This window comes from Cyprinodon tularosa, unplaced genomic scaffold (genome assembly GCF_016077235.1).
Source record: "Cyprinodon tularosa strain WSP-4 unplaced genomic scaffold, ASM1607723v1 ctg107, whole genome shotgun sequence".
Lineage (NCBI taxonomy): Eukaryota > Metazoa > Chordata > Actinopteri > Cyprinodontiformes > Cyprinodontidae > Cyprinodon > Cyprinodon tularosa.
This window is the reverse complement of record NW_024037860.1, coordinates 18363-39600: the sequence shown is the minus strand read 5'-3', so window position 1 is coordinate 39600 and position 21238 is coordinate 18363. Positions and strand designations below refer to the sequence as shown.

Here is a 21238-nt window from a genome sequence, read left to right as displayed (position 1 = left end):
TATTACTGCAGCAATGCGGCGTGGCATGGAGTCGATCAGTCTGTGGCACTGCTCAGGTGTTATGATAGCCCAGGTTGCTCTAATAGTGGCTTTTAGCTCTTCTGAATTGTTGGGTCTGGTGTATTGCATCTTCTTCTTCACAATACACCATAGATTTTCTATGGGGTTAAGGTCAGGAGAGTTTGCTGGCCAATTAAGAACAGGGATACCATGGTCCTTCAACCAGGTACTGGTAGCTTTGGCACTGTGTGCAGGTGCCAAGTCCTGTTGGAAAATGAAATCTGCATCTCCAAAAAGTTGGTCAGCTGCAGGAAGCATGAAGTGCTCTAAAACTTCCTGGTATGTGGCTGCGTTGACCCTGGACCTCAGAAAACACAATGGACCAACACCAGCAGATGACATGGCACCCCAAACCATCACTGACTGTGGAAACTTTACACTGGACTTCAAGCAACGTGAATGAAGTGCCTCTCTTCTTTTCCTCCAGACTCTGGGACCTTGATTTCCAAAGGAAATGCAAAATTTACTTTCATCAGAGAACATGACTTTGGACCACTCACCAGCAGTCCAGTCCTGTTTCTCTTTAGACGCTTCTGACGCTGTCTGTGGTTCAAGAGTGGCTTGACACAAGGAATGCGACAGCAGAAACCCATGTCTTTCATACGTCTGTGTGTGGTGGTTCTTGAAGCACTCACTCCAGCTGCAGTCCACTCTTTGTGAATCTCCCCCACATTTTTGAATGGGTTTTGTTTCACAATCCTCTCCAGGGTGCGGTTATCTCTCTTGCTTGTACACTTTTTTCGACCACATCTTTTCCTTCCCTTCGCCTCTCTGTTAATGTGCTTGGACACTGAGCTCTGTGAACAGCCAGCCTCTTTAGCGATGACCTTTTGTGTCTTGCCCTCCTTGTGCAAGGTGTCGATGGTCGTCTTTTGGACAACTGTCAAGTCAGCAGTCTTCCCCATGATTGTGTAGCCTATAGAACTAGACTGAAAGACCATTTAAAGGCTTTTGCAGGTGGTTTGAGTTAATTAGCTGATTAGAGTGTGGCACCAGGGGCCATCAATTTTGAACCTTTTCACAATATTCTAATTTTCTGATATGATGAATTTGAGATTTTCATTTGTTGTCATTTGTAATCATCAAAATTAAACAAAATAAACATCTGAAATATATGAGTTTGTATGTAATGTATGAATATAATATACAAGTTTCACTTTTTAAATGGAATTACTGAAATCAATCTACTTTTTCATGATATTCTAATTTTATGACCAGCACCTGTATAAGATGATTTGACTAGGATGATTATAACAAAAATAGATTTCCATAGAGCAGTATTGTGCAGTAGATGTAGTCTAATGTAAAACAGACAAAGCCTGCAGGGTTTTTCTCCTCTCAACAACAGGCACCTTGTGCTCACGGCTTTATGGAAACATCTCTGATTAGGGATCAAGCTTTTTTTTTTTTTGGTTTACGGTGCCTAATTTGGGTCCTACACATGCCTTCATTTCCCGCTCATATTTTGGAACAAAGAGCTTTTGTTAGCGCTGTACAAGTCCACTTTCATCTTGTTTTTTCAGTAATTTGGAACCACAGCAAAAATGCCTTTACATTCTGATTTCTGAAGAACAATTATTGAAGTCTGTGTTTTTCTGTATTTTATTGATTGCATCCATATGGATGTCTGAGAGTAAAAAAACAACACAAAACAAACAGTTCTTTCGTATCACTAATAGACTAATAAATTACTTCTGACTTTCTGCAGATATGTGTTCCTGATTGGGCTCATGGACCGCAGTGAGAAGCTCTTCTATCGTCTTATAAATTCAGACGTAGAGAGGTTTATGCCCATCATCTACACTCCCACTGTGGGTCTGGCCTGCCAGCAGTATGGCCTCATCTTCAGAAGACCAAGGTAGGTCATATTTCTACTCTTCAGCTATTTGATGGTCTATTAGGATACTTCTAGGTTTACTCTTGTGGGATTCTGTTTTCTTTCTGCTGGTTTAGTTTCATGTTCCCTTGTTTATCTTGGCTTTTTATCCACCAATGAAGCACATCATGTTTTTTTCTTTTTTCTTATCACACATCCTGTTTAACTAAATCTTACGATGATATTAAAATGCTAATATACGCTCCCTCAGGGGGAGGTATTTCTTTTGAAAACTGCTAAATATTACTATAGACTCTGTATTGGGATATTTTCTCAAAGGTAATTTTGACATAGTTGGCTTTTATGATCCAATGAGTGTTAAAGGTATAGTGGAGGATTTTTGCACTTTTTTGAAAAGGCCCGCCTTCTCCTCTTTTAACAAAATGCATGTGCACAACCCTGTTCCCGCTCCCGAGAGGGAACGCCTATTAGACACGTGTGAGAGCGTGCATGAGCCTATTTCTCCTCATGCACGCTCTGTTTAGAAGTTGCTATTCGATCATACAAGCTTACTTTCCAAGAGAAGACTTACATTTTTTTCCACTATGTCAGACTCACCACCGGTAAGTGAAAATGGGGACGAGCACGTAGGACGGCACCTTACTTAAACATATCACCAGAATGATTGACAATTAGGAGGACCACTTATTTAGATGATCCACCCAGAAAAAGAACATCCTGACACTTTCATTTGCTTTCATTTTTTTTAAGTTAATTTTGCTTAATATTATGTTTAATTTTGATCCCACCATGGACAGTTCTGTTTTGTGCTTTCAGTTTTTGTTCTGGTTAATTTAACCCTATCTTTAACTACCTCTTCAAATGGTCTATTGTTTGAACGTAATAATTGAAACTGTGACTATTTCTCCCTCACGACCTTAAAAAACATCTTAAAAGAAAGGAGATGATGCTGTTTTCCCTTGTTGTTTGACTTTTTGGGCCCCACATACATGGTTGTTAGTAAGTCCCAGGCAGCAGTCCTTCATTGCTCTGTTAGTTTTGTCATCATTTCTGTTGCTTCTTGTTCAGGAACATTATTCCACTGCTGCTACCAGCTTTGTAGCAAGTGCAGCCCACTGAAAGGAAATGACTTATCATGCTCTGCTGATAGATGTTGTTCTTTGTTGAGGTGAGAATCAGTTTTTTAGGTTAATAAAAATGACGGATGGTGGCAAACATTAACCTGACTCCGCCAGATGGATTTGCTCCGCATATCCATCTGGAAACCTTCCGTTGAAGTAATTTTGGGAAGGGGTGAAAATACTGGTTAGCTGATTGGCCTATGTTGATGATAGACGGGCCAAATAAACCAATCAGATCAACGAAGCATATGACGTACTAACAGAGCAACGACAAAAACACAACTACAAGCCAGGCTACTCTTGCCGAAACCAGTCGGGAGAAGAGCAAAAACATCTTTTCCTCTGAGAAAAGCCTCCAGAGCAGTGTTTTGCTCTTCTTTCAGTGAAGAAATACTCTGTAATTCCGATAAAACTTGCTCAATAGCCACGCTAACCCTAGTTTCATAGGCTGAAGCGGCCATGTTCTTTAGACTGAACTGTCGCGCTTCGCGTTGCATCACACCTCAACCCGCCTCAAAACCAACGCTGATTGGACGTTCGTTTGGTGAACGGCTCCAAATTTTCTTTAACGGTGAGTCTCCAGACTGATCTCCGAGTGAAACCTTGAAAGCTCGCGAGATCAGGATGGTCTCACGAGGCTAGGCAAACATTAACCATGAGGATTAAAACTACAACTGGAGAGGCTAGAAAATCAACTAGTGGTAGGCTAGGCAGTTTCTAAGTTAGTACATACTTTGCTAAGGTTACTAGCTCCAACCATTGATGTCTATTTATTTAATATATTGAGAAAGCTTCCTGGAGAGGTGGCGAAACGTCTTCAAATCTTGGAAACCAACTCCAGTTGATATTTTTTGAATTTTTACGGAAATACTCCCTCATTAGACAGGTCAGAATGTAGACAAAATGTGCGCTACAGCAACAAACGACAATGATTTTCTCATTTTCAGGGGGACTTAAGACTTAAATTAACCACTTTGACACACTTGCCCTTTTATAGAATCTGTAGATTACTGTCATGTTTGGTAAAGAAATAGAAACATTACATTGCATATTCAGAATGAAGTCCATGAAGTCTATAAATCATGCAATATATCATATTATAGAAATCCATCACAACAAGATTAGTGTATTAATGGAGCGTAATAATACTGTAGTCGGATATCAAGAATATTACACATGCACACAAACACTACCTGATGATGTGCCAAATGTGCTTAATTGATGATGTGCATGCATTATACATGTATTGATTATTTTTATGGCGCGTTTCCATGAAAGTGGGGAATACCAAGATGGCTTCAGTTTTTTTCGGTCTAGCAGCAATCCAGTAATAAGTAGAGATCAGCTGCTCCAAACAGGAAGAAAACGGTACTGTTTTGAGAGGTGGGATTTCCTGAAAAGTAGCCAAACACATCAGATTTTTTTTCTCTGGTTGATTCCTTCCACAAAGTAACAAAAGTTGACATGATAGCAGAAATGGTTCCACAAGAGGGGGGAGAGACTACCTGTGAGTGGAAAGCAAGCCATGGAGCTTTAACCCATCTCACTGTTTTGAATCTACATTTATAAAACATTCAAAATGCATCCGGAGAGTATTTACCTGGATGTTTTTAATTAAAATTGCTCATAATAGTATTTATTAGCAGCTTTGACAGAGTTCTGACTTCACTGGAAAGGTCAGATTTAGTTCTATATAAACTTTATGAACTGCTTTTCCTCGGTACTCTAACATAGAAGCCTATTTTTTTAAATGACTTGAAGTCTTATGTGAACTGTTTGTATCCTGTTATAACTATTTCTCACCTTGTCCTCTGTTGTTGGGTTTCACCCGAAAACAGAATTCTGTTGGAAAAGACAGAAATATCTGAGAAAAATCAGGGAACCCTGCTCTGATTTGGAAAAATTATGTCAATGAACAATCCGATTTCTTCCCCACACTTTCACACACATTTTTTACACTCCTACACACAAACCTGCAAAAACCTTCCCTAGAAGTGTGTTAACCCTCACAGAACCTCATCTGCTCCATGACAGCAGTCTCCCTCCCCCCTTGCAGCTACCAAAAGCTGATTGTTTCCCCATCCAGGTCCACAGTGTTTTATTTGGATCTGCCCTAACCAGCTTCATGTGGTTTCAAGTGCTTTTACTCTAATAGGGCTCAAAGGAGAAAGACCACCCCAGTTAATTGTCCTTCGAAGCATCCTGTACTCACTTACTGCTGTTTTATAGAAATAAGAGGATGATGAATTTATTCCACTTCTTCGTATAATCAATAAACCTGTTTAATAAAATTAAAAATCCTTCAAAAAAATCCTTAGTGAGGTTCTAAGGAGCCATAAATGTTTGAGGACCTTCTCCAATTATGCATTTAGCTTTCTTTACTTTATTTAGTGGTTTCACATGCATTTTGATTTGGTGCTTATTATCAGCTGTTAAATCACAGTTTTCCTAATGATTCCCAAACAGTTTTTTTTTTTAGAAATGCCTTCGGTTAGATGTTTGGCAAACCAAGTCATCCTTTGTACATAATATGTAACTTTTGTTACTCAACAGCTCCTAATTTCTCCATCCCTGAAGGACTTACTGGAAAATATCTGCAGCTTTCTCTAATCTTCTCACACTCAGTTGCCTGCAAGAGTTTTTTTTTTTTTAACACTCCACCTCAGCAGTTATTTGTGTGTTGAGGTAAAAGCTGTGGATTGTGGCAGAGTTCACAGCTTCTTTAGGAAATGTTTATTATTTTTGAGGGGGCATTATGTAAATGCGACTTATGATGCATCTCAATTATCATTTTAAAGTCGAATGACCTGATCCCAAATCTCAGAGCGGTACCTCTGGAAGTCGCAAATCAACAACAGTGGGAGGTTAAAGTTTCCAGGAGCTCGTTAAAACCTAAAGTGAATACATGCTAAAAGTAAAGTAATGCAGGAATAGTCAAGAGGGCTGCATTCCACCCCTCTATGATTCATTTCTGATTAGTATAGATCCCATACTGCAAGCAGACTGTGGGGAGATTGCTGGTGATTAGACAATCAGTCTATTTTTAGCTCTGAAAGGTAAATAAATGCAAAAGTCTGATTGTTGCATTCCTAGTTTATTCACAATAATTATATAGTTTTATTTTTTCAAATATTTCTTGTAATCTTTTAAAAACTTTAATCAAATTTCGGTCTTATTTTATAGTAAAACTATTTCAACTAGAAAAAGTTGCATTTCCTGCGAAAATGCAGTGTTATTGCTGTAGGCTATAAGGAGAAAAGGGCAGAAATTTAAAGCAAAAGCTGTTGACATTGTATGAAATGGCAAAAAACAATAATGTCTAATTAGTTTCCTAAAAATAGCTGAAGCCAAACGCAGAAACATGGCAGACATTTTATGAACTAACAGCAAACAGAGCAGAACCAAGCCAAAATTGAAAAAAAAGAAAATAATTTGAAATTTAATAAAATAGCAGAAACAGTAAAATAAATAGTAAAAATTATCTTATTGAAGACAAAAAGGAGTAACTGAAGATTAGGAAGTAAAATGTTCAAGAATATGGTATTGAAGAAGTATTGAAGTGTGAAATCATATCTGAAATTGCAGCATTCACACAATTAAAGTTCTTTTTTAGTCTTGTATCACATTCACAGTAGCAATGTGCAATAAATAGATTTTTATAAATTTATATAATTTGCTGTTTCTGATGCATTTACTTTTGAACTAGTTTTGCACCCCTTACTGTTTTGTTGTTCAAAATGACAACAGATACATTTTTCTTGTAACTGTAAATGCCTCATTTTGATATTTTTTCAGTGGTAGAGCTGTTCATTTGTTCAACAAGCATGTTTTACAGCTTTGATTTAGTTGCACTTTGGGTTTAGATTGAATTGTAAAAGTATCTTCTGTCAATTGTGATTCGTTTTAATGAAACAAGATGGGGAAAAAATTATTTAATTGAATTTTCTGACAAGATTTATGCTTAAAGCAATATAATCCAACTCTGACTCTCTGGTTACATTAACAGACTAAGCCATCTAAAGGTCAACAAAGCTTTACATGAAGTTAAATTCGTAGCTAAAGTTGATGCTGACTGTTGAATGAATTATAAAGCAAGAAAAGTAGATCTAAGCAAAATAAACTGCATTTATGACATTACTGTAACTGGATCAAATGTGTCAGTCAGAGATCCTCCAAACCAATTTGAGTCTTATATGGTCTTTGGAGGTCACCTTTTGTCTCTTTTTGTCGTTTCTGTGAGAAAAAAAAAACTAAAACAGAAAAAACTAAAATATCCTCCTCATGATGAGACTTTTTCCTCCCTTGCATATATGTAGAAATCCTCTTATTGGATTACTGATGTCACCTTATGAGCAAATAAGTGTGTCCATGTCTCCAGACCACCGTTGTAGCAGATTAGTCCTCTAATCACAGCCTCTCCTGTATAAAGACTTTTCTGTTTGGAAGAACCAGTCTTTCCTTGTCTTGACTGACTTCATCAGTTAATCTGCTGCACTCGGACCAAACACTCCAGCCACAGGCTGAGTGCAGGAGGCTAAAGGCCAAGCACCATTAAGTGCCAAAACATTCACATCACTAGAAGATGAGTGGATATTCTAATTTTGGTCAATTTGTTTATCTTTTAACCAACCTGGCCTTTAAGGAGCTGGTGTGTTTTCTTCACAGCTCGAGTCTGTTTTCACCATAAGTAAAGCTTCTGTGTCTCCTTTGACAGGTGAATGTTTTCACCAGTGATTAATCATTATGTTTTGCTGCCAAAGAAAGGATAAAGTTTAGCATGAAAGCACTTTTGTTTGGTCAGGGTTTACAGGTGCTGGTCATAAAATTAGAATATCATGAAAAAGTAGATTGATTTCAGTAATTCCATTTAAAAAGTGAAACTTGTATATTATATTCATACATTACATACAAACTCATATATTTCAGATGTTTATTTTGTTTAATTTTGATGATTACAAATGACAACAAATGAAAATCTCAAATTCATCATATCAGAAAATTAGAATATTACTGAAGACCAATAAAAACAAAGGATTTATAGAAATGTTGGCCAACTGAAAAGTATGAACATGAAAAGTATGAGCATGTACAGCACTCAGTATTTAGTTGGGCCTCCTTTGGCCTGTATTACTGCAGCAATGCGGCGTGGCATGGAGTCGATCAGTCTGTGGCACTGCTCAGGTGTTATGATAGCCCAGGTTGCTCTAATAGTGGCTTTTAGCTCTTCTGAATTGTTGGGTCTGGTGTATTGCATCTTCTTCTTCACAATACCCCATAGATTTTCTATGGGGTTAAGGTCAGGAGAGTTTGCTGGCCAATTAAGAACAGGGATACCATGGTCCTTCAACCAGGTACTGGTAGCTTTGGCACTGTGTGCAGGTGCCAAGTCCTGTTGGAAAATGAAATCTGCATCTCCAAAAAGTTGGTCAGCTGCAGGAAGCATGAAGTGCTCTAAAACTTCCTGGTATGTGGCTGCGTTGACCCTGGACCTCAGAAAACACAATGGACCAACACCAGCAGATGACATGGCACCCCAAACCATCACTGACTGTGGAAACTTTACACTGGACTTCAAGCAACGTGGATGAAGTGCCTCTCTTCTTTTCCTCCAGACTCTGGGACCTTGATTTCCAAAGGAAATGCAAAATTTACTTTCATCAGAGAACATGACTTTGGACCACTCACCAGCAGTCCAGTCCTGTTTCTCTTTAGCCCAGGCAAGACGCTTCTGACGCTGTCTGTGGTTCAAGAGTGGCTTGACACAAGGAATGCGACAGCAGAAACCCATGTCTTTCATACGTCTGTGTGTGGTGGTTCTTGAAGCACTCACTCCAGCTGCAGTCCACTCTTTGTGAATCTCCCCCACATTTTTGAATGGGTTTTGTTTCACAATCCTCTCCAGGGTGCGGTTATCTCTCTTGCTTGTACACTTTTTTCGACCACATCTTTTCCTTCCCTTCGCCTCTCTATTAATGTGCTTGGACACTGAGCTCTGTGAACAGCCAGCCTCTTTAGCGATGACCTTTTGTGTCTTGCCCTCCTTGTGCAAGGTGTCGATGGTCGTCTTTTGGACAACTGTCAAGTCAGCAGTCTTCCCCATGATTGTGTAGCCTATAGAACTAGACTGAAAGACCATTTAAAGGCTTTTGCAGGTGGTTTGAGTTAATTAGCTGATTAGAGTGTGGCACCAGGGGCCATCAATTTTGAACCTTTTCACAATATTCTAATTTTCTGATATGATGAATTTGAGATTTTCATTTGTTGTCATTTGTAATCATCAAAATTAAACAAAATAAACATCTGAAATATATGAGTTTGTATGTAATGTATGAATATAATATACAAGTTTCACTTTTTAAATGGAATTACTGAAATCAATCTACTTTTTCATGATATTCTAATTTTATGACCAGCACCTGTATGTTTACACAACACTGCTAAATATAGCCCATCTAAATCAACTAATACTGCTCCTTTCCATGTAAGACTCCCTATTAAAGGGGCTCCTCGGCTTAAATGACAGTAACCAATCCATCTTGCTGATGGAGATTTATGGTGGTGTCCCATTAGTGCATTCATTGTCTAAGTTTGAAGACTTGGCCGATTGCTGTCGTCAGGATCTAGAAAATAAAACTTATGTTGGCATTCAGTAATCCAGAAGGCTAGGGCGAGTCTTCTTTTTCTTCTGGATTTATAGAAGTAAGGGGTAAGATCCACCAATACTGATAAATTTTGACATCACACTAACTGATCTACAATATTTGCTGCCATTTTTTATAGTTTCACCTGAAATGCAAATTTTAAGCAAATTTTTCAAAGTTTGAAAAAAAAAGGACATGCAAAGCTGTGGTGTTTCAGTTTGGTTTGAAGCGAATTTACCCAGCACCGCAAAGCCCTCATACCTCGTCATCCACGTTGCGTTGTCACACATGGCTGTAGTAAACATAAAGAAGAGGGTGAAATTTAGCACTGACCACATTTCAGTACTGAAGGATGTTTTGAAGAAGACTTAGACCTTAGACTCAGACAAACTTTGTCATTTTGTATACGCAGTGTATATAAAAAAATGTTTTCGATACATACATCTTTCCGACAGTGAATGAGCAGCAGCTTAGCAGTAAAATGAACATTTCCATTTATAAAATGCAGCATTGATCAAGGTGTAAAAAGTTCAGGACAGACATGGTGCAAAAGGCAATGATGTGGAAGGTTCTGAGCAGTGCAAAAATAAAGATATAGGTCAAAATGCAGTAGAAACACTGAGTTGAGTTCTATTTTGAAGTGTCACCATGTAGTGCAAGTATAATGTTTACAATGGTAGGCGGAGTCTCGATTTGTGTCTTGATTAGAGTTTTCAACAGTTCAACAGTTTTATGGCAACGGGGAAAAAGCTGTTACAGAACCTGCTGGCCCTGCATTGAATGCAGCAAAGCGTCTTCCCAGAGGGCAGCAGGGAGAACAGTCCAAGGTGGGGCTATGAGTGTCTTGCTATCGAATGAGTTCTTACTTTAATATGTCGGTTAGTAGTAGCAATGATAATTCCAGACATGTCTATGTGGATAATGGGAACATCTGAGTAGACACCGACAGCAGAACCAGGTGACCATTCACGTAAGGTAAACGTTTGCTATGTCGAAACTGGAAAAAAGTTTTTCCATCTCCCTTTCTGTGCATTAGCCCTTTTTCGCAACAGCCAAAAACCAACTTAAATGAGCATAGAAACCTTTTTTGTGAGTTTTGGGTCATTTTTTCCAACACGCACAGGGAAAAATCACAATCTACATAAGTAATTTTTTCTTAAAATAAGTGAATTTTTCTTGGGGAGGCAACAGAGACATTTTTCCAATGGAACAAGACAATTTACACTTAAAATAAGAAAACGAAATTGCATCGTCTTATTTCAAGTGGATATTATCTAATTATGTTATTTTAAAAGGAAAAATACTCATTCCATTGGCAAACTATCTAATTTACCTACTCAATTTAAGGGTAAATACAGTTAATTTAAGAAATATTTACTTATTTCTAGATCTTTTTTCCAGTGCGGATGTTTCCATCAAGCTTTTCTGATCTTTTCTGCTGAAAAAACTGAACAAAATGCACCAAATGATGACAAATGTTACACAAGTGTAAATTTAAACAAAAAGAATTTATTAACATTTATTAATAAATCAAACAAAAACAGGAATTGCAAACAGAGGGAACGACAATCCATGCACTTCACGAGATCTCAACGCATGGCTGCTAAATGCGCTGATGAATGGGCCAATGCTGATACAGGAAAGAGATAGCTAATGTTAGCCAAAATTTGAATGGACGATGTATCAGCCTCTGTCTAATAAGATGGAAATGGCAATGGAACTTACCATGAATCTTATTACTGTCAATGCTTTAAGTGGGACAATGAACTGGTATATGCAGTAGGGCCCAGTCCCTTTCCTCCATCCCCACAAAAACTCCACAGTTTACAGCTTGTAGCTTATTTGAGGATTGAAAAACTGCATCAAAAGAAACCAATCTCTTTAGTGCAACACTCTTGCCCTACATTCATGTGGCTTTAGGTATTTCTGATGAGTGAGGAAAAGCAGAGGAAGTGATACCTGCCACCAGCAGGACTCAAACTGAAGAATTGAATGATAACAGCAGAACTCTGAACAGTCCTTCACTACAAAAGGAAAGTGAGTGTCATGATCTTATCTAAAGCTCAGACCCACATGCAGAGAAGCCAATTCAGAGAGACCAGGGAAAAGGTTTAACAGGTTTTATTAAAGAAGTTAAACAGAGGGAGAAGTGTTGCTCTAAACACGGCTCAACCAGAACTGTAAAGTGAGGGGAAGACACAGCGGTTAATTCAGGCACAGTGGGGAAATTGACTCGTGAACTTGAAGAGGATTTGGTTGCCAACTCACGTTTTCAGAGAAGTTGTTGAATCTTTGACTCCTGTCTGTGTGCCGTGGTTCCAGTGTTTGTCTTATTCGGTGGAGGGCGGAACAGGTTTTACCCAGAATGCGGTTGATTGTTGGGAACGAAGAAACTGACTGCCACTCAGATTTCCTGCGGTACTCTAACGGGTCGTAGTGGAGATAAATCCCTTTCTCAGTGTGAAGCTCAAACAATCTCTTGGGGAAAGTGGATCCAAACCTCCTGTTTGAACCCCAGCTCAGTTTGAGGCTCAGTTGATCCTTCCAGGGAGTGAAGGTCCGAGAAATCCAGTTTGCAGGATGACTTCCTGCCCAGAGGCAAAGACAAAAAACAAAGTTAAACTCAGGTTGACAAAAACTCAGCTTGACTCAGCAAAAGCTCAGCTTGGCTAGAGTACCCTAAACTGGCAACACTCTGGCGTCGAAGTAGTGGCAGTCAGCAGCTTAAGAAAACTCTGTTTAACAAGGAAACCATCAGCAGGTGTGTGAGGAGGCGGACCAGAACCAGGCGCCTCCTGGTGGATGAAGAGAGACAAACACAAACACAGGAGTCCTGACAGTGAGGTCAGACTCTTAGCCACAATCAGCACAGTCAAGAAGCACCCTGATGCTGTAAAAAATATCTGAGACATATTTTGAAATGAATTGTTAGGTTAGTGTTGCTAAGCCCAAATACATTGCTCAATTTTTATTTCTTTTTAACTTTATTGTTGCAAAGCTGTTTTGGATTAATCAATTCATGACTTTAATAAATTATCACCTTTAGCGTGACTTTTTTACCACTTAATTACATACTGGGCTAATGGGGGCCTGGAGAGAGGTCCATGTTTTTCTGCAGCAAATGTTTTTGCTTTGCTCATATTTAATTACACACTTTACACATTTTGAATATGACACTATGTGTTATTACTATAATTGTAGTTTTTATAAGCCCAATTTTAATGAGATTACTGAAATCTGAAGTCGGAGTTCTAACCTCTTCATGTTTCTAAAGATCTTCTATTTCACATATTTTATTGTTATTTCAATGAACACCATAGGACTTGGAAGATAATAAAAGTGTATTCATAACACTTTAAATTTGGCTCATAGATTTTGATCAGAATATATGGCAAAACCTTTTTCAGAGCAACGGTTTTCATCAACTAAACAGGTCACTTCTAGTTTATGAAAAAAAGTTCTGAAAGCAAATGTTTTTACTATTTATTGTTCACAGGTACTTCATGTTTTCGTTCCGATGGTTGTGAGGCTTTTTGTTTTGAAATCAGAAATATGGAAACCTTATTCGCAGAGCGCTGTGAGACTGAAAAACCCAAACCAAATAAAGTAATGTTGAATTTAATAATGTGATGAAGAAGGGAAGTCTTAAGAGGTGTTTTTTGATTTAATCAGAGGCTGAGCTGCAGGAGGTTTTAAGCCTATAATGTGACTTGGCCGCCACTGAAAGGACATGTGCTAGACGATTATGAAGTCTTCCAACTTTACAGATTAGTTTCTCTTTTTAGGACGTAATCCTAAATGTTGCAAGGCCACACGCAGAATAATACCAGAAGTGTTTAGGTTTTTTTTTTTTTTTTATCAAAATGTTACCTAAAATATTAGATTAATGCTTTTATTCTATCTGATTGCGTAATTATTAGACTTAGACAGCATTTATTGTAATTTTGTATCCACAAAGTGTATACAAAACAACAATTTGTTTTTACAGCTCTCATGAAATTTCCATTTTCTTTAAGTGCAGCAGAGATCAAATGTAAACATTTTCCCAAATTCCCATTATCTGTTTACCAAATATTTTGGGTGTCAGCGGCGTGACGGAGACATGGAAAGCATCGTTCTCGTTTGCATCCGAATACCTGATCAGATATTTTGATGCTTTTCCGATCTGTACTTTGATTACATGCATAAAGATATACAGTTCTTCAACCAATAACAGCAACAACATATTGGAGCACAGTAGAACCATATTCCTCTTTTTCTGTAGTACTATAAATGATGAAGCATATTATGCTGAGCTAAAATCCAGTGCAGTGCTACAGTCTACTATGTAAACATGGAAAGTGTTCAAGCTGAACTCTCATTAGCAATCTTCCCATTTAAGACTGCCTGGCTGGATCGTGTGTAACCTGAAGTCTCATGGGCTGTTATAAATTCACACTGCCACATGTTTCCGTGCGTGTGTCGTATTCTGCCAGGAAAGCCAGTTGGTTAGATTTTGCAAAATGGAAGAAAGTTTAATTTTTGTTCCACTGATTTAAGATGAAGCAACAATGCATTTACTGCAGGAGTTTCCGTATCGGATCATGGTGAGGCTTGTGCCGGACCTAAAAGGCCGCCTTGCAACATCTGTCCACGTTTCTTTTCTGCCTCACCTCAGACAAGTTTCTCTCTGTTTTGATCCTTGTTTTGATTATTTGTGCACATTAATTATGTTTTTGATAAAAATTATTTCACAATGTCCACCACATGGAATCAGTCCATTTGCTGCACATGTTTACAGTAGAAAGATCCAAACAGTCAGCAGCAAACCAGTTGGAAACAGAAGGCACATAGTGCAGTGTTGCCAACTTAGCACTTTTGTCTCTATATTTAGTGCCTTTTCAGACCCCTTTAGCACTTTTATTTCAAAAAAGCGCCTAGTGCCAAATCTATTGACTTTTTTATGCTACTTGAGACTTCGGCAACAACAAATAAAAGCACCGAACTCTGATCTCCAGAGCAAGTAGATTGGTAACCCCGCCTCCTGCTCTCCTCTACCTTGTCTGCTGTCATGATTCATGCAGCTATGATTTCATACAAATGAAAAATGGAGAACAGATAAGCAGATCATGGCTTTTTTACAGTGACTGTGTTATTTTTGCTGTCGCCATTTTGGAAACACAGGAAGGAGCAATCAGCTAAGTGAGCTTAGTGATGGGAAAAAATGTTTCAGTCCTTTTGAGACAGCATGAAAAGTCAGCTGAATACAAAACATAGAGAGGAAAACAACAAGAAAAGGGACAAGAAGAGAGGGAGAAAACATAGAACAAATAATGTATGTCTATTCCATTAAAATTTCTGTATCTGTATAAAGTGTTAAATGTGTTTTCTTCTCAATTCAGAGGCCCCCTGTCTGTCTTTGCCTAGGGCCCCAAATTTCCTTAATCCGCCCCTGCCTAATCCAGTCAGTCTATCAACACCTTGAGGTCCAGTTTTGCCGAAAAGGTAGAGATTTTTTTTATTTATTTTTTTAGATCAGAGTAGCCAATCAAAAAAAAAAAAAAAAAAAAACTTCCTCAAAACTTGCAATATAAACACAAAGCAAAATACTGGTTTATGACATAAAAAATGAAAACCTGCAGTAAGTGTAGGAGGAAGGAGAGTACAGCATATGATGTGCTAAATATTCACTCCCTTTGATTCTTTCCACATTTGGCAAAAGAAAGAAGAATGTAGAGGTCACCTAGTTCATAAATGAGTTTCGTCTGTGTGTAAATGTAGATCAATGTAAATACAGCTGTTCTGTGAAGGCCTCAGAGGTTTGTTAGTGAGCAGAAACTCAAGGCAACACTAACCACTGTCAGGTGGTCTAAAAACATTTTATTTATTTATTCTAGAATGAGAAGTAAAGTGTGGGTGAAGTTGACACAAACAAAGCTAAAGCAAGGTGAAAAAGAAACTAAAAAACTGCAGAGTGTCATGGTGTGAGTTTAAAAATGTTTGCCATTTTTACTATAATTGCTTTTTTTTGGCGGCAAAGTTGCTAAGTTTGCATCAGTGCTCCAGAATAAGCTGGCAAACGGCACCATTGATGGTTGGAATGAGAGCTGGCAAGCATCAATGCACAAACTAGAGGCCAGGAGGAGTTGTAGTTATCTCCTTCAAGTGTCAAACAAACAGCAGTCAGATTACTGACAAAGAAAGTTCAGCAGGTTTATAGAGAACATCAGGGTACATCTTTACCAGCTTTAGACAGCTGGAGACCAACCTTTTTTTCCCAGTGCCTCCTTTTTTTTTTTATGGTTGAAACTTAATGAATGGAACAAATCTATAAACAGCTATTTTTATGTCTCAAAGGTCTTCAGTTGAACTTTTTGAAAGCCGGACTGCTGCTGAATTGCGAGTCTCAGGTTTTTGGGAGCCTCTAATGGAAGTGGATGGTCCTGCAGTTACCTCAGTCTATCTACACCTCAACACTTACCTGTTCCAGCAAAAACAAAAGCATCCCCACAGCATGAAGCTGCCTCCACTTTGATTCCAAGTATACAGTATACAGGGTCATATTTTTGACCACACATACTGTAGCGTTTTGGACATAGTGCATTACTGGTCTTATCTGACCAGTAAAGTCTGAGCATGGAGCAGCTGGCTTGCTTGGAATCATGGGATACTCAAGGCCACGGAGGATACAGTGGACCCGTCCCTAACCTCAAATGAGCAAAAAGAAGGCTGCATTTTTCAGATGCTTAAGGAGGAGTCCTTAAATCTGAATTGGCCACTGAGCCGTGCTGTGACATAATCGTCCAACGAATCTGGCCTTCACAGGACTCAGCCCTGTTCCAATTATTATTTCCTTTTATGTACATAATGTATGTCTTCGCCTTATCATGTTCTCAGTCGGTAGTCGGTGGAGTTTAAACTATAACACTAATAAATAGTTAAAATATAATGATGCTCTTTTTGTTCAATTTAAAATATTTAGTCCTTCATGTTAGCAAAGATCATCCCAAAAGCATACATCTGTTTTTTTTTTTTTTTTTTATGATCACTATCTCATAGTAGAAGTTCACTGCTTTCTGCACAGTCTGAGTGCCCCCACTGGGTTAGATGAAATACTCTTGAGGGGCCAAATTAGGGCCATTTTAAATGCAGTGATCTTAAAATCATAGGAAAATCATATTTTAATGTCAAATCATTCTGGGGTAAACATGTATATAAATGTACTCTTTATCAGACGATATTTCCCAAAATGTAGAAAATTTCTATTTTTGTAAAGATTATGTTTTAAAAGCTGTGTTTGTTTTTTTTCTCGTTATCTTATCCAGGCCAGTTAGTTATACGTCAGCCTAAATACCTAAATTCGGCCAATCAAATATCAACGGTCATCTGTCAATCAATTTTTTCAGTCATAGGATCTTGATTCATATGTCGCAGCTAATATACGCAACGGTTGAAATAAGAAATAAGAATAATTTCCTTTCCCATTGAGTTCCGTCCCAGTGTTCACGGAGATGGACGTCTGTGTCTTCAGCAGGCGTAGAGCTAACCAGAGATGGCAAAAGTACTCACTTTCCGTACTTGAGTAAAAGTACAGATACTTGTGTTAAAAAATACTCTGGTAAAAGTGGAAGTACTGGTTAAACTTCTTTACTCAAGTAAAAGGAACAAAGTTCAGGCTTGTAAATTTACTTAAAGTATAAAAGTAAAAGTAGAAACCACTTTTTTCATGCCGTTGCCTACATTTTAAATGGATGTCTGCCAATAGGACTAGATCTCCGTTGTGTTCATTTTCAATCATCTCGTCGTCCATACTACTATGCTAACGCCACCACCACCAAGCTGCAATGATTTGCCGCGAATGAATACCGCCAAATCTGTCGATTCATCTTGTAGTGGTGCGTCAAATGCAACGTAGATTCCCATCCAATTAGATTGATTTTGGTATTGATGACATGAAAAATAATAACGGTAACTCCATTGAAATGATTCATAACTAAAGTAACGAGCCAATTTTTTTTAAAATGTAAGGAGTAGAAAGTACATATATTTGTGTAAAAATGTAAGGAGTGGAAGTAAAAAGTCGCCATAAAAATAAGTAGTAAAGTAAAAATATCAGAAAAATCTACTTGAGTACAGTAACGAAGTATTTGTACTTCGTTACTTCCCATCTCTGGAGCTAACAGAACTGGCAGCGTTGCGAAGCAAGGGCTCAAACATGTACGGCTATAAGCCTTCTACACCAAACCAAGCTTCTGCCGCCCTGGCGTCCTCTTCCACAACATCTTCGTCCCCGCTTTCCTCCTCTAAATAAAAAAGGTATGACGGAGGAGACTCATCCACGACCTCTGACACAAAACTCTCCTCCTCTTGCATGTTTCCTCTGTCCATAGCGTTCCTTGACAGTGTCGTTTCTAAGTCACCAATTTAGTGCTACTTGGTCCCCATGGAATTTCCCATTGGGAACCTACTAGCACTAAGTTGCTAACTGGTTAGCCAGATGCTTCTGACAAACCGACAACAATAAAACTTGCTTGCGAACCTTCCACCACAACAATCCTGCACTCTTGATAAACGACCAATCGCATTCACTTTATTTGGAAATGCAACGGTAGGAACAGCTGCTTCCCTACGACTTTAAGGTGTCTGTCCCTGGCAACCTCATTCATTTTGAGTAAATTTTTTATCAAGACTATTTTCAAAAATACAAAGCATGAAACCAAAGTAAAGGGGACAGTTCATGGAAAAAGTTTTTTTTTTTTACCTATGGATTTTAGTTTTTTGAAATATTGTGTCTGGTATGTATGCTAATAAAATTACAGTTTTTTATTTATTTTTTATTTTATAGCAATTTTAAAAGGTAGTTTGTTTTTCCAACTTTGAAAAATATATATACCGTATTATTTCAGATAGACTTGCATATGTATTCTTTTTTTAAATCAAGTAGTGGAGTTCAACACTGGGTCACCCTCAGGTCGAAATACGACATTTCTTAATACTGATAAGAACAAAGTCAATATAGTGTTCATTAATCACTGCTTTTATTTCTCTCCTTTCTTAAAACATCCTGGCAAGAATCCTGAGATCAAGGAGTGATCAGCTTTCTGTGTTTATCAGCTGAAAAAACTTTGTTCCTTTATATTGTCTGTGAAGATATAAAAAGTTTGATGGATCCAGGTGGTAGTCAGAGCTGTCGCTGAGGGGTTGATAATGTATTATTTGCTCCATGTTTAAATTCAATATAGTTTCCACACCCTGAGAACAGGTTTATACAAAATAAAGGGGTTTTATTTAGTGTGTATTAGTGAAGATGTGCTGTTAAAGTCTGAATGGATATAATGGAGAACAATCAGTTCTGGGGTTTGCATTGCTGAAGGTGGTTTGCTTGGTTTCTGACCACAACAGTTAGCAAATCCCCAAGTTTTCCAACTTGAAACAGGAACCCTCTTAATTTGGATGTGACGTCATTGTAATATCTGAGGTCTTCCAAGGCAAATGAAGCACCGCATTAGTGCTGACTAGTAAGGCCCTGGATGACTTTCCTTTGACTCTCTTTGAAGCATTTTTATGACGTGAGACCTGACGGTCCGTCCTGTCTCCCTCTCCAGAAGAGCTGGACATTTACTGTGATTTCAGGCCTTTTCTATTTCTAGTTAAAGATTCTGTTTCTTTGTTAAACACATGGAAAATCTGATGGATTGGTGATGGGAACAAACGTGGAAACAAATCTTTTAAGGAGGGTCTGTGTTCCATCCCAAAAACACTGTTACTGTCCACACCTCCTACACATCTCTGACAATGAAACAGTCTTACTGAGATTGTATTTTTGGTTAAGATTTTTCCTTAAAAGGTTGTAAAGATCAATATTTTGGCAAAGGAATAAAGGGATATGGTGTCTTTACTTAATATTAATCTAAATGTTCAAGGAGGCTAAAGCTACGTGATGCAATAGCAGGGAAATGTGTAACATCCTAAGATGACTCCAATCTAAAATTCACCATCGTGTTGCATGGACTTAATTTTATTACCATTTAAAATGCTAACACTTTTGCATTAGGTAATAGAAAATCTGTTTGTTTTTTTTCTTTTTACACAAGTGGAGTTAGGTGATCAGCTACCATTCATCTTTCAACTTTAGTTGCACATTTTAATAAAACAAGTACAGTAAGACATTTCCAAAAAAAAGTAATGATCTAAAATACAAGTAAATGGCTGTAAAACTCACTCTGTTTTAGGAGGTTAACACAGTCCTTTTAAAACAGCTTTTAATTCTTAGTTTGTGCATACAGTATATTGTCCAGCCTGTTCTTCTCCGGAAATAAAAGTAAGCCTCTGATTAAGAAAAACTGCCAATTCAATCCTGACAAAACACTGCAGGTGTAAATAAAACAAGCAAGCTCTGATTTTGACCTTATAAGAGGGGGTCAAATTCCAAATGGACTCTGGTGCGATTTACTTCAGGTCTGAATGATCAATAAAGCTCATCTAATCTAATCTAACTTTCAAAAGTCTAAGCCGGATTTCAAACCAACCTCAGGAGTGGAAGTCACTGTCTTACAGCTGACGCCACCGATGCATCGGATCGTCGGCTGTTGGATCAATGCATCGATACAAAACGATTATAATTTACACCCCTAGAATTTACATTTTATCACTGCTGCACTTTAAAAATGAAAATGTCTTGAGAGCTGTACTGAACGAAATTTCTTTTTCTATACACTCTGTGTGTACAAAATGAGAATAAAGTCTGTCAAAGTAATGAGATAATTGGGAGCAGGTGTTGACAGAAGCAGCTAGGAGCCAAGGGGGAAAGGAAACTTGCAAAGAAAACACAACACTGCCAGAAAACAAATATAAAGACACAAATATACACTGAAACTAAAAAGAAACAGAAACAAAGGGCAGAACACTGACAAGAACAAACACTTTTACAAAGTTGTCAAATGGGCTAAAGAATCGTTATTGGCCATCTGTTTGGGGGGGAATCTAATCTCTGCAAAATATAAAGACTGAATAAAACGAAGGACCTAAAGCGAATGATTGAATCAGGTTAGAAACAACCTAAAGGGTAAATTAAATAATAAAGTAGATTTTTAGTTTACTGGTTTTAGATGTAGACCTTCTCCATTAGTATGGTTCAGGTTTTTAGACCATCTCAGCCTTCCACATAGTTCTTTAAGACCACTGTAAATTTAAAGGACATCTTGTAACCTACTTAGATGCCTTTAGAATATAAACATATGGGGTCATTCACGTTTACCTTTGGTGTATTGTAAAATGTTGGGGTTTTTTATTTACCATTTTGCGTGGTGTCATATAGTATATGAGTTATCTTCTAAGCTTGTAGACGGTGAATAATTTGATACACTACAAGCACTTTTCCATATGCCTCATAGCAAACAGTAGAAGCTAACTTACTGCCACCTCAGACAATCTGTAAAGGAAATCCATATTTCTGTCTGTCACAGAGAATGTCGTAGGCTTTATATCCTCGCCAAAGATTTAGTGCTGAAAAATGAACAAAAGATTCCCCTTGTCTGTCATAGTCACCATCAGGCAGTGTTTTCTTTTAAAAGCACAATAGTTACTAGGGTCTGGCTGAC

General features: G+C 38.0%; 1 protein-coding gene across 1 annotated transcript in view; it reads left to right on the top strand.

Annotated features, from left to right (window-relative positions):
- Positions 1-21238, top strand: part of LOC119785701 (NADP-dependent malic enzyme, mitochondrial-like) — a 92595-nt gene that overhangs the window by 57946 nt on the left and 13411 nt on the right. The window contains exon 3 of the mRNA XM_038288470.1: positions 1769-1918. Within this exon, the coding sequence (XP_038144398.1) occupies positions 1769-1918 (150 nt within the window). The remainder of the gene's footprint in view (positions 1-1768; positions 1919-21238) is intronic.